This window comes from Hesperophylax consimilis, chromosome 20, assembly GCF_061612785.1.
Source record: "Hesperophylax consimilis isolate HC1 chromosome 20, BYU_Hcon_1.0, whole genome shotgun sequence".
Lineage (NCBI taxonomy): Eukaryota > Metazoa > Arthropoda > Insecta > Trichoptera > Limnephilidae > Hesperophylax > Hesperophylax consimilis.
The window spans coordinates 16,660,274-16,673,650 of NC_142855.1; the positions used below are offsets into that span (position 1 = coordinate 16,660,274).

The 13,377-nt window shown below is 43.7% G+C and overlaps 1 protein-coding gene across 1 annotated transcript in view; it reads right to left on the bottom strand.

The window, feature by feature from the left end:
- LOC149414205 (uncharacterized) overlaps positions 1-13,377 on the bottom strand; it is a 75,165-nt gene that overhangs the window by 41,190 nt on the left and 20,598 nt on the right. Inside the window, exons 5-8 of the mRNA XM_089643871.1 lie at positions 12,008-12,253; positions 5,813-5,962; positions 5,046-5,167; positions 3,672-3,920 (exon numbers count right to left, since the gene is read on the bottom strand). Coding sequence (XP_089499997.1) covers positions 3,672-3,920; positions 5,046-5,167; positions 5,813-5,962; positions 12,008-12,253 — 767 coding nt within the window. The remainder of the gene's footprint in view (positions 1-3,671; positions 3,921-5,045; positions 5,168-5,812; positions 5,963-12,007; positions 12,254-13,377) is intronic.

Here is a 13,377-nt window from a genome sequence, read left to right on the forward strand (position 1 = left end):
TTATCTTATGAATAACCTCTTCTATCTTGGGTAATGGATATTTTTCCAAATTCGTAATCAGATTAAGACTTCTTTTGAAGTCAGCGCAAACCCTAATGTTACCGTTCTTCTTTACGACAGGTACTATCGGTGATGCAAAATTGCTACTCGTTACCGGTGATATTATCCCGTCTTTTACCATAGACTTTAATTCCGCCTCAATTTTTTCTTTAATTGAAAAGGGAACCGGCCTAGCATTAAAAAAAATTGGACTCGCATCTTTATTAACCTTAAAAGACACCTTAAATTTATTAAATTTACCCAGCTTTTCAGTAAAAACATCCGGAAATTCACGAATAAAATTATCCTTATATTCCTCTTCAGGGTCCACCGAATTAATTGTATTTTGTACTGAAGCGATTTCTAACCCAAAAATATCCATGAAATCTCTACCTACAATTAGATCTGAACCTCCCGCAACAATTATAAATGTAACATTATTGTTTTTATTTTTGAACTTCACGTCAAAAATAACTTTGCCAATAACTTTCAAAGGATTCCCTGCGTACCCAGTAATGATACGGTTATCCGCCAATAATTTTAATGAACCAAAATGACGCTTAAAGATTTCTTCCTGCATTACACTTAACGAAGATCCCGAATCGACCATCGCTCTAAAATGCTTGTCGTTAATTATAATGTCTGCTGTGAACGGTTTTATTGAAGCTATCACCTGATTATTACAACAAAAATCCTCAACAATTGGATTTACACTATTTGAAAAGTTATTATTCACACAAAATTTTTGCAGATGACCTACTTCATTGCATTTGTAGCATCTCGCATTGCGAAATTTGCATGAATTAGTACAATGGCCCGTTTTCTTGCAAATTCGGCACTGGGTTTTCGCACCCGATGGTACTGTATACGTCGGTTTGTTTACAGATGAACTCGCGGCAAACTTTTGTTTATTGCCCTTAGAAAAATGCCTACTGCTAGTATTCTTACTGATGATGTTAACCTCTGATTTAACTGAATTATTTGGAACGTCTAAAACTGACATACTATTAGCTATTTCCTCTAGTTCGCTAAGTGACAATTTCAGCCCTTCCAAGTAAATCTTGTCTTTAATGCGACCCGGTAATAATCCAATGGCAAACATATCTACTAAATTTTTCTCCAACCTAGTTTCAAATTCACAATACGTTGACAAAGACCGTAATCTAACCCCAAAATCTTTAATAGATTCGCCCGCCTCTTGTCTTGCTGAAAAAAATACTTCGCGTTCTTTGAATACTGAACGCTTTTTACTGCAATGTTTTTCAAGAAGTGCCCATAATTTTCAAATGATACGTCCGTAACTCTAAGTGGAAAACACAAATTTATCAACAAAGAGAGTGTATCCGGCTCCAAAAGATTTAACAGAAACGCCCTTTTTTTATCCGCGTTAATCTCATCATTTATAACGAAAAACTGTTCTAGACGAAGCTTAAACACGAACCAATCTCCCTCGAGATGATTAAAACTCGGAATTCTTCCCGATTCCATATCTACACGAAGCACAGACCACAATAAAAACACACAAGAAAAAAAACAAAACCCGGAACAATAACCTCCAACAAAAAAAACAACTACTTAACTCAGGAACTCTTCTTTCCGCCGCCAATCTTCCAGAAAATCCTTCAAAAGTTGTTATTATCCACCGCTCGCCTTGGCAGTAGATAGATGCTGCAAACACCGCACGTCCTGGCAATGTTTTATTGTTCCAAATAGGTCCACCGCTCGCCTTGGCAATGGTCCTCCTTTGGTTTCCTTTGTTAAAATGGTCCTCTGGTAAATTGCCTCTTAATTCCTAGAACAGAAATCGTCGATCCTAGGCCTCCACGGCCCTGGATAATCTTGTCTCCCTTCTCCACGAAGGAAAACACAATTGAAAGTCACCCCGTGACTTAGCCCTCACGTTCCCGGTTGACAAAATTTTGCTGCCGTGTGACAACAAAAAAAAATTCTCCAGTTATCCTTTCGACTGCGCCAGCTGTAATGTTCTACCCTACAGGGTAGTCAGCCGTGGACTTCTTGCCACAGACTTCCAACACTCCTTGGATGGAAGATACCTCTTTCAGTAATACATAGGTTACTTGTTATTAACTGGTTTATTAGAATATCGCGTGTACAATATAACCGCGTTCGTCAACCTTTCTCTGAACTAGCTAGATTCGATCTGCCAGAGGGATTCCAAATGAAACCTAACCTAAAGCTGAGACGCCCTCTGTCGACGGAGGCTAAAACTAAGAGCACTGCCATCTGTGTCTAAAAGCCCGAAGCTTTATACACAACAGTTGTTATCAAGTTCTTTAGTTTTATCAGGGTTATCTTTTTAAAGTCTAAATATTGACTTTTGTTTTGTCCCTACGGCTCCCACTTGTCCAGAGTCAGAGGGAGTATGTTAGGCTGAATGGAGCAGGTAGAAGAAAGAGATGAAAAATAAGAAGGTTGGAAAGTACCTAGGTGTTCAGATCCGGTCCCCAAAAACAGTAGAAGCAATAATTTCAGGCAACGTTTCGATTCTGAATGATGGTCTTTCTCCAGGACCGGATCTGAATAGCCAGGTGCTCACCAACCTTTCTCTTCCCCATTTCCTTCCCCTACCCACTCCACTCAGCCACATAACATACTCAAATTGGCGATTCCATAGTCCTGCACTGGTTACAGACAGACGATTGGCACTGCCATACGGTATTTACATTAAAACAACTTGCGCATTTTTTATTTTATTTTTTATGTAACACCTCACAAGAGCATGTGAGTTGTCAAGTGTAAAGACAGGTGGAACTATATCATGGCGGGCTAACGTAGGGGTTGTAGGAAGTTTTTTATTAATGCAGGTCTTGAAGAGGATCAAGAGGATCACGGGTTATAAGGAGAAAAACAGATGCAGGTAGATTATTCCACACCCATTCTCACTAAGCCAACATCAACTGTGAACATTTTACACGCACGCACTAGTGAACAGGGGGTAAATTCTGTTAGCTTTGTTAGAGCAGGCTCCATTGAAATATCTGCACAACAGACTCAGCATGCCTACATTACGTAGTACTTTATTAAGACCTTAGACACATATTATGCGTGCATAAATTGGGCGTGGCATATACATATTATATATTGGGGTGACACACTACGCTATAATCTTCCTCAGGATAAGGGGTCATATCAAATGGGGGATTGTTGTCCAATATCATTTCTTTGTATGGGATCTGTCACTTTGACAGATGACAGCCGCGTAATTACGGCACTTTGTAAATTGTTCTGACCCCCTCCTGCATTGGCATAATTTCCAAATATCGCCTGGCTAGCAGATCACAGCGCATATCGTCGCAACGTCAACAATTATAACACATCATCTCTTTAGGTGTGACAGGTCTTTATGGGATTATATGGAGACCAATACGGAGTTATGTAAAACGCTTTGAACTTACAGCGTAATCTGCCTTCAGTCAGCATTTTCAATTTATAACTAAACAAATACAAAAGAAAGGCAGTTCAATTATGTATGATAATGTATACTTTTTACTATTCATATCCTTTTATAACCGGCTTCAAACGAGCGTAAGTTTTTCTGTAAAAAATCTGTTTTTGGGAACGAAAAGAGTATCGATTGAACGTAATATTGTTTCTAAACTGTACAAGTTTACCTGTGTATCTCCAGAGGTAATTTATCCTTTAGCAGCGTGTCTTTTGGCCCGTGTTTCTCGAGCCCTAGCGCTGCCTTCGCCAGCACCGTGTACAGTTCCTCAAGTCGCTGGGGAGGCGGGGTATTGGAACGTGCACCAGTCGGGTCTTCGGACGGAGGGGGCTGGAAAGCGAAGCTCACCTCCAGGGGGAAGTTACGCGCAGCTGCTGGCGGGGGGGATTCGGTGAATTCAACGCGCTCAAGAGTTAGACTGGAAAAGATTAATAAATAAGATTTTTAAATATCAGATAAATCGACCGAAAACCACCGCTCTAGGAGCCATTTATTGGATAACCAACACCTCTACCATAGGTCACCCTTTTGCGTTTGTTTCATGTATTTTTTGACATGTAGACCACCACCACGTGGCAGTGACCAAATCACCTCAAGTGATTACGGATGCCTTACGGATTAACACCCAGATATAAACTGACAGAGATTTTTTTAAAATCTTAATTTACTACAGGAGGTCCTGATTAAAATAATTTTCATCAGGGCCCTTGTCATCTCTGGGAATGCTGTGTGGAAGGTCTTTTTGAGGAGAGGAAAGAGTGAACATGGGTCTTGAAGAATCTGTGTTGTAGGAGGGAGGAAACACAGAGGCCGGCAAATCGTTCCACAGCCGAGCTGTTGAACTTAAAAACGAGTCGTATAAGCGAACCATTCTCATGTGATGTCAACCGTGTACATATGTTGGGCGCACTTTTGGCGTGTCTCACGACTATGCACCAGTGCCGAAGGGATTAATGACGCTAGTTCCTTGGAGCATCTTCCATTGTAATTCCGGTAGCACAAGAACAGCAAACCTACCTGACGCCTGTGCTCTAAAGATTGCAATCCGCCTGTTAAGGTAGGAGAATCTATCAAACGGTCAGCCCTCTTCTGCACAGAGTCAAGGGTTTTTTCAGGTATTTTGAGGCTCCAGACCAGAGGTGGCCGACAAATGCAACAGTGGGGCGCATTTGCGCATTGCGATTTGTACAGGGTCAGCAGTTGTGTACTATTAAAGTATCTGCAGGCTCTGTATCGGATTTGAAAGAAAAATTGATGTCGCCAATTTACATTTGACGTTTGGACTCCTAGACCCCAAACGTGTGTAATGGAATTGATTATCTGTTCAATAGTTGTCTGCAGATGGGTAATTAAGTAACCAAATCAATAATGACTCCTCAGCACGCAACACAGCACAATGCGCTCCCAACTAGAAGTAAGTTAGTGAATACAAGAACACTTGATTGCTTCATTACTTATTTGATAATAACGAGGACACTGTGCTTTTGGAGAAAGCAGTAATTTTGTTAAATAAATAATTAAATAGATTTATATGATTTCTTACTTGACAGAAGATTTGAGAATGTGCTTGTGGTAGTGAATTTGTATGGAGCCGAATGAGGAGAGTTTTGTCATTCCTTCGTCGTCCAGAGTATACCATCTCTCGGAGTTGCCAATTAGCGGATTCTGAAAATTATAAAACACTATATAAGATATACCAACAACAAATACATATACAAAGAAGAAGTAGCAACTTAAGAAGTATAAGTAAATTGAGATGAAGAAGAAGTAAATGAATTACAAAATGAAGAAGAAAAAAATTAAGAAGAAAAAGAGGAAAATGAAGGACAAGTAAATGAAGAAGAAGATGAAGAGGAAAATGAAGAAGAAGAAGTAAAAGAAGAAGAAGAGGAAAATGAAGAAGAAGTAAATGAAGGTGAAGTAAATGAAGAAGAAGATGAAGAGGAAAATGAAGAAGAAGAAGTAAAAGAAGAAGAAGAGGAAAATAAAGAAGAAGTAAATGAATAAGAAAATGAAGAAGAACTAAATTAAAAAGAAGAAAAAAATGAAGAAGAAGAAGAGGAAAATGAAGAAGAGGTAAATGAAGAAGAGGTAAATGAAGAAGAAGAAGAAGACGAAAATGAAGGAGAAGTAAATGAAGAAGAAGAGGAACATGAATAAGAAGAAGAGTGGAATATGAAGAAGAAGTAAATAAAGATGAAGAGGAAAATAGAAGAAGAAGAAGATAGAGTAAATGAAGAAGAAGAAGAAGGAGAAGGAGATAGAGAAGGTGAAGATGCAGAATGGGTAACTGAAGATTAGCATGCCAACCTTAATGTCCTTGGTGCAAACGTTGGTCATGACGGACACCCAGAGCCTGTGGGAAGCAGTGGGCACCAGCGTGGGGACGTTGCTGCTCTTCCTCACGTTCTTCTCGTCCGAGGAGGTGTACTCCACCACGCACATTCCATGGAGACACGGCTGGAAACAAACAACATTACATCCGTTTTTATGCAATAAACTCTTTTTTTTGCGTTTGGTTAAATTTGGTTAAATTTTTAATAAATTTTGTAAAATTGTGTTGAATTTTTACAAATTTGGAAAATTTTTATAAAAAAACTAGCTGAAGGTCAAGTGTGCAAAATTACACCAGTCTCGGAGAAAACCTCCCTCCACAGTCACTCTCCTTTATATAAATAATAATATAGTTAAATTTTTTACAATTTTAAAGATGCAAAAGTCGGTCATTTTGAATACATGAAGGATAACGAAAGATTTTTTAAATATTTATGTTGGATTCAGTAGGATTTATAGGCCCTGTTAGAAGTTCTACCGAGTCGAACCCTCTGATATGAAAATATCTGGAGTCGGTGAATTATTTTCCCATTTGATCTTTGGTGAGTTGACGTGTTGTTCTTGTATTGTTTTGAATTTATTTTGCTTTTATAATGCACTTGCATAATGTTGATTGACTAGATGATCATTTGTGGAAAAGTGTGTGGAAGGGTTTAGTCTTTCCTGTGGGGAAGATTTAACCCGGACATAAAATCGGAAGTATTTAAAAAAATAATTTATATAATTTCTAATTTGTCTCAACTTTTACTAAATTTTAGCAAATTTTATCATATTTAATGAAATTTCACAAAATTTTACTGTACTGGACGGGAGTCCGCACAAGACTGTAGATTTAGGCGCCGGGTCCAAACCGTGTCTTCAACCGATGAGATGCTCCTATACGGCCGATGATGATGATTGTAGTTGATATTGGTGATGGCTGACCTGGCTCGGTCTATAAGCGGGATAGTAGCCATCACTGAAGTGTCGTTAGAGGCCCAGTTTGTTAGGTGGAATCCTCCAGTTGACAGCACTTTGGCAACAGTAGTGATGAGTGCTGTCGCTTCAGTTTTGGTATCGACCGCATCCAAATAGTCATCCATATAAAACTTTGTTTGGATGGCGGCTGCGGCAGCAGGTAATAGTGCAGAATTCTCCTGGGCCACTTTGTTTCGCACGTACTGGGCGCTGCTTGGTGAACAGGTAGCGCCAAACATCATTGATGACATCATGTAAGTACGTGGTTCTTGTTGAGGTGTTGGTCTCCATAAAAACAATTGTGACTGTTGATCTTCACTTTTGATTTTCACTTGTAAAAACATCTCCTTGATGTCGGCGGCGAGAGCTATTTTTCCCTCTCGAAACCGGAGTATGTTTCCTAACAATGAAGTCAGCAGGTCAGGCCCAGTCAGCAACTGATCATTGAGGGAGGTCCCTCGGCAGCGGCTGGCAGCATCAAACACCACACGGATCTTGTTTGGTTTGTTTTGGTTCACTACGGCAAAATGCGGTAGGTACCATTTGCGGGCAGAGGGTTTTTCTACCTCTCGATCCGTAAGTTCACGTGCGTGGCCTTGTGTTATAAGTCCGTTGATTTTAGCTGCATAGGCGGTTGCCAAGTCCTTTTCCTTCGATAATTTTCTCTCCAGAGACCACAGTCGTTTTAATGCACATTGCCGATTGTCAGGCAGTGTGATATTATTCTCCTTCCACAGAAGGCCGGTTTCCCATCGGCCAGATGTCAGTTGATGGGTTGTATCTTCCATCAGCTGATTTGCACGTACTATGTGCGCAGTTACACGAGAGGCGGACGTGATCCCCAATGAGTCAATCGCAAAATTGTGTTTGATGAGATCACTCATGAGGTCGTCTTTGTGGCTCTCCTCGCGCAGGGCCAGTGTTGTAGCCTCAGCTTCGTGTTCAGGGGCCCCTCCGCCATGGGTGATCCACCCCAACGCCGTCCGTGACAATATTCGCGTAGAGTCACGAACGTCGCGCACTTCCCTCGAGACAATAAGGTGTACATTGTCTTGCCCGATGAGAAGTGTGGGGGTGATGTAGCGGCCGTGGATCCTCTGTTCAGGAAGGCTGAGCTGCTGGACGGTGTTGGCCTTGATGACGTACTCATCAGAGATTCCGGCGCCGCGTAGAGTGATTGGCACGCGGCGGGACGTTAAGTCTGTTGAGCACATATTTTTTGCTCCGTGTAGTCGTAGCTCACGGGTAGGTCCGGTTGTGCCGATTTTCTGTGCTGTGGTGGCATCAATAAGGGTGACAGTTGAGCCCTCGTCCAGAAGCGCAAATGTTTTAATCTGTCGCTTGGGGCCCGACAATATGACCCCCACCACTTTTAACACGGCACTTTCGGTGTGGCGTCACATATTGTGAACGTTTGCCACTGTATTGTTATTTTCACGATAGTTCGGGTTGTGAAGAAGTCGGTGGTGGGGGTATCTGCACTCCCCCACTCCGCACCAGTCACTAACTTTGCAGAATTTGGTAAAATGTTTGCCATTGAGGCATACTCGGCACAATCCGGCACTTTTAACTGTCACAAAACGGGTTTTTATGTCTTTCGCGGCGAAAGTACGACATTCGCTAAGTTGGTGGCCATTTTCACCGCACTGAACACACCCGGCGCGGTTGTCGAACTCGCGAACTTCATTGTAACTGTTTTGCACTTTTTCCCCGCTTCGATTATTGCCAGACAAAATTTGGGGCATTCGATTATTACCAGACAAATTTTGGGGCTTTCGATTATTTTGCGCGAAATGTTGTTTTTCACTAGAACTGTCATTGTAAACATTGTTTTCCCGCGATAAAAACCGTTCTGACGCGGCAGACGTGTTTAAACTGTGGTCACAAGTGTCACTTTTGTTCGAATTGTTTTTTCGCGAAAACTTTTCTGACGCGGCAGACATATTTTGGGAACTTTCACAGGTATCACGTTTTTTAGCACCGTTTTTGCGCGAAAACTGTTCCGTTGTGGCGAGCGTATGTTCACGGCGTGGGCGGGACCTCGCGGGGTCAACCAAACCGGACTTTGGGATGGCGTTCGCGACGGTTTTCAGGAAGGCGGCAAACTGGCAGATGGTAGCGGAGGCCTCGTAGTGCCGCACTTCCATCAGCCACGCCAACCGCAAGGTGGGCGGCATCTTCCCCGCGATGTCACTGAGCAGCGCTGGATTCGTCAGGTAGCCATCATTGTTGAGGGAGCGGAGTGATGCCACCAGGTTCTGGACTGTGCCAGAGAAGTCTGCGATGTCCTCCAGAGAAGCCTCAATTGTGAGGTGGGGCAGCTTCTTCACCTTGTCCAGCATCAGAGCAGCGAGTGAGGTAGTCCCTCCAAATCTCTGCTCCAGGACTGCCAGGATCTCCGGAACCTGAGCAGGGTCCATCAGCAGGGGGCCGACGGCTTCTCGGGCTTTCCCCTTGAGGGCCCGCTGTAGGCGGATCAAGTTTTCACTGGAGGTCATCCGACATGTGGAGGTAGACTGGTTAAACTGTGCCCTCCAGGTGGGCCACTCCAGTGGATCTCCAGAGAATGGAGGCAGGTCCTTGGCCATAGATTGTCTGGCAATAAGGGCCGCCATTCGTGGATCGTCCTCGATTGTGGGACGGGGGCTGTCCTGAGCCCTTGAAGCTCTGATGGCTTCTGTCAGGGCGGAGGCCAGCTGAGCCATGGGACTGCCATCATGCTGAACCCAGGCTCTGGTATGTTGGGCCGTCTCATCCGCCGTAGGTTGGGGCGGGAATCTCGGCATGGAGCTGGTACTGGCTGTGGGCGGGCCATCTGGCCGTGCCGGCACGCCATACTCCTGTTCGCTCAGTGGTACGGGCGGCACATGTCCAGATGGTCCAGATGGTCCAGAGGGTCCAGGTGGTCCAGGCTGTGTCCATGGCACGTCCCACTGCTCCAGCAGTCCGGCAGGTGATCCTGGCGTCGGCGCTGGGTACCCCGGGTGGGGCAGAGGTACGGGCAGCACAGGGCCATGAGGTCCAGGCTGCACCAGTACTGGGCATCCCTGAATGGTCCAGGGTGCTGGTTGCGCAGGGCCTGCTGGCTCTTGCTGCGCTCGTGATGCGTACCTCTGGTCCACCAGAGGTACAGGTCCGGCTGGCACTTCAGGTACGGCTTGCCTCTGTTCGATCAGAGGGGCGGGCGGTACGGGGCCAGAGGGTCCAGGCTGCATCATGTTTGGCCACCCCGCATTGGGCCAGGGTGACGAGGGCGGGGGACCGGCTGGCCTGGGCTGCGCCGCTGCTGAGTACCTCTGGTCCACCAGAGGCACCGGGCTCGGTTGGCCGGGCTGCACCCATCCAGGGCTGTACCCTTGGAAGCGCCAGGGTCCTCCTTGAGCAGGGTACCCTTCCAGGAGTACGGGTCCAGATCGGGCAGGCGCTGCTGCTGCTGGTTCCTCATACCTCTGGTCCACCAGAGGCACCGGGCTCGATTGGCCGGGCTGCGTCCATGATGGTGGTGACCTCTCCAGGAGCTTTGAAGGTCCAGGAGGGGCAGGGGCTGCTGCTGTTGGAGCTGATTGAAGAGCTGCTTTAAGTCTCTCAATGTGCTCGGTTTGACTGCGAAGCTGCTGTCGCAATGACTCCATCGCATCCTCTTGAGATGTGGAGGGCGGTGAGTCATGATGTGCAGGTGGTGCCATGTCAGGAGTAGTGCTGGGCGTGGGCATGGGGGTTACGTCAGGCGTGACGTGAACCGCAGCCGTGGCCTGAGACCCAGCGTCCAGGGCATCTGCAGATGGTGTTGAGGATCCATCGTCTTGGATCCGGCTCGACCGTAAGGTTGGAGACATCCTGGTTGAAGGCGTGTGAGGATCCGGCTCGAAGGACCACTTGTACTGGAAGGGAGTCCGCACAAGACTGTAGATTTAGGCGCCGGGTCCAAACCGTGTCTTCAACCGATGAGATGCTCCTATACGGCCGATGATGATGATTGTAGTTGATATTGGTGATGAAATCTGCCTCCCGCACCCAGGCTTGGTGAATGGTGGGCACTGGGTGTGCTTTCGTCTCTGCTCGCTTCTGGTGTTGGCGGTTTTCCAAAGGAGGGCCGGCTGGTCTCGAAGAGGTAACACCAGAAGATCTTGGAGCAGCAGACTTGGCGAGGTGAGGCAGATGTTGAGCAGGAGTCACTTGTTGATAAATAAAACGCTTGGTTTTGGTGGTAAAGATGAACTGATTTATTTTGAATTATGGGCTGCTTATATTTAATTAGCCTGACTCGTGCCCGACATTGGGCTAGGAGCCCAAAAGTGGTGGGGGGTTGTACCCGCGCCAACAATGCGTTTATAGCCTCCGACAAACTGTTGCATATTCATTTTGTCGGTAGCAATGGTGATAGTAGTCGCTTAAATTTGAGAGTTAGAAAAGATTTTGAGCGCTTACATGAATGATAATTACATAGTTTAAAAGCATAGAAGTTATAGGGATGTGTATCTTGACAACTAGATTTTTTGTTTGTCAAGATACGACAAAAAATAAGAAATGTTTGTAAAATAAATGTGTAAAAATGATCTCAAGCGATCAAATTTGTAAAACATGTTAAGTTAGTATTTTTCCGAGGTCCCCCGTAACATAGCGCTCAGAAAGAGATAAGATTCACTATGCTACGAGGTTCCTGGATTTTTGTACACGCAAAAAAGTTAAAAAATATTGTTCAAAAATGGGTTTACATATGGGTGAAAAACAGCTTTTTTAATATCTCCTCAGCGGTAGTATATCGAAAATAGTGTTTATTTGACTACCGCCGAGGGGATGAACAAGTAAAATATACATATTTGCAATGTTTAAAAATTGATTTTTGTATATAAATTTTACATAGAAAAAATGCTGGACATTGATCCACGCGGCAGGTAAGCCGTATGTGGTATCGAAGCCATTCGGAGTCAAAGTTTTCAAGCCGCTTGGGCCGAAAACTGGACAAAAATGACCAGTGGCGGGGAGTGGTGATTTTGCCAGTGGCGTGGAGTAGGGACATTTTATAAAAGTAAAACAATTTTTATGAAATTAAATTAAATGGTCAACTACGTCCGTTACATTTTACTAAATGTTACCAATATTAGACAAAATTTGATTTCATTTAAATTTACGACAGCTGTTTTATTTCAAATGGGTTTACTTCAGAAACCTTATAATAATAAATACAAAAGAATGCATAATAAGTTTAGCAACCTCAGCCACTTTAAAAGCGCCCGGCATCTCCCGACTGTGCATCTGGAGAGCGGTGGCGAGCGCCCTCTTCATGTTGACAGCCCACAGCGGCTCGGGTCCGGCCAGCATGAGCGCCGGGTGCGCAGTTCCGTCCTCACGCAGCGACATCTGGAACGGCTCCGACAATGCCAACGCCTCTGGTGGCAGTGCGGCGTACGAAAACGACTCATCGCCCTGGGGGTGCTGTTCGCCTGCTAAAGTAGCGTGCTGGAATTACAAGTTATAAGTGGTAAGTGATAGTGGTTCAATGTTATTGGACTGAAGTTGGCTTCAATCATGACACTCTCCTAAATTCTGCTCGCCAACTATTGGGATGTATGTACTGGAATTACAAGTTATAAGTGGTAAGTGATAGTGGTTCAAAGTTATTGGACTGAAGTCGGCTTCAATCATGACGCTTTCCTAAAATCTGCTTGCCAACTATTACGAAAGCCAAGCTTGTTACGAATAACCTGACAATATTTTATAATCTCTCGCTTGTGTTGTGATGGATGACTTAGCAGGCGAGGAATTGAACTCACAACGCCACAGGCTATGCCAACTGCTATGCCAACTCAGCCACTGACCTTAAATGGATATTATTACAACAGGTATATGTACCTACTATTTAAGGATAATCTCGTTATTGAAATTTTATTAGTAAATAAAATATTCAATTTTATAAGAGAATGTGATATTTATTTCAATAATTTAAAAAAAAATCTGTATTAAATGGACATTTATTACATTGATAAACTTGTAGAATTCAGTTGCACGCTTAGTATGCAAAAAACATATAAATAGCACTTGGTTTCAACTTAATAACTACAAGAAATAACTATGTCATGGGAGATAGTAAAAGATGCATTAAAGTTACATTTTTTCTCAATCAAAGTAAGGTTTGAAGGTTAGGAAATAAGCATAAATTATTAAAATAACCCAAACTAACACACTAAAAACCTATTTTGTGCATGTGCGACTTAAACCCCTAACTCAAATAGTTGTCTAGTACACATTTGCGAACAGGAACACGAACCGTAAAGGAACGAATCAACTGCAAGCGGCGTTTTGCGCCATTTTCGGTTGCTTCGTTTCTTCCCAATAAGTTGAGGTTCAGTTCGGCAGTTCGGCTCGCAGGTGTATACGTAGCATTAGAGGTTTAAGTTGAAATCAAGTGTTGTTTTTTTTAAAGAGCCTGCGGCAACAATTTTACCATTATATTTATCCCAGTCGATCCCAGCAATTAAATGTTCAAATGAACGAATACCTCTATAATAACACAGTTTTACAACTTTCTACAGTTTTCTAACTTTTGCCGAATATTAATTTGAAAAGGTGCTAATGATATTGAA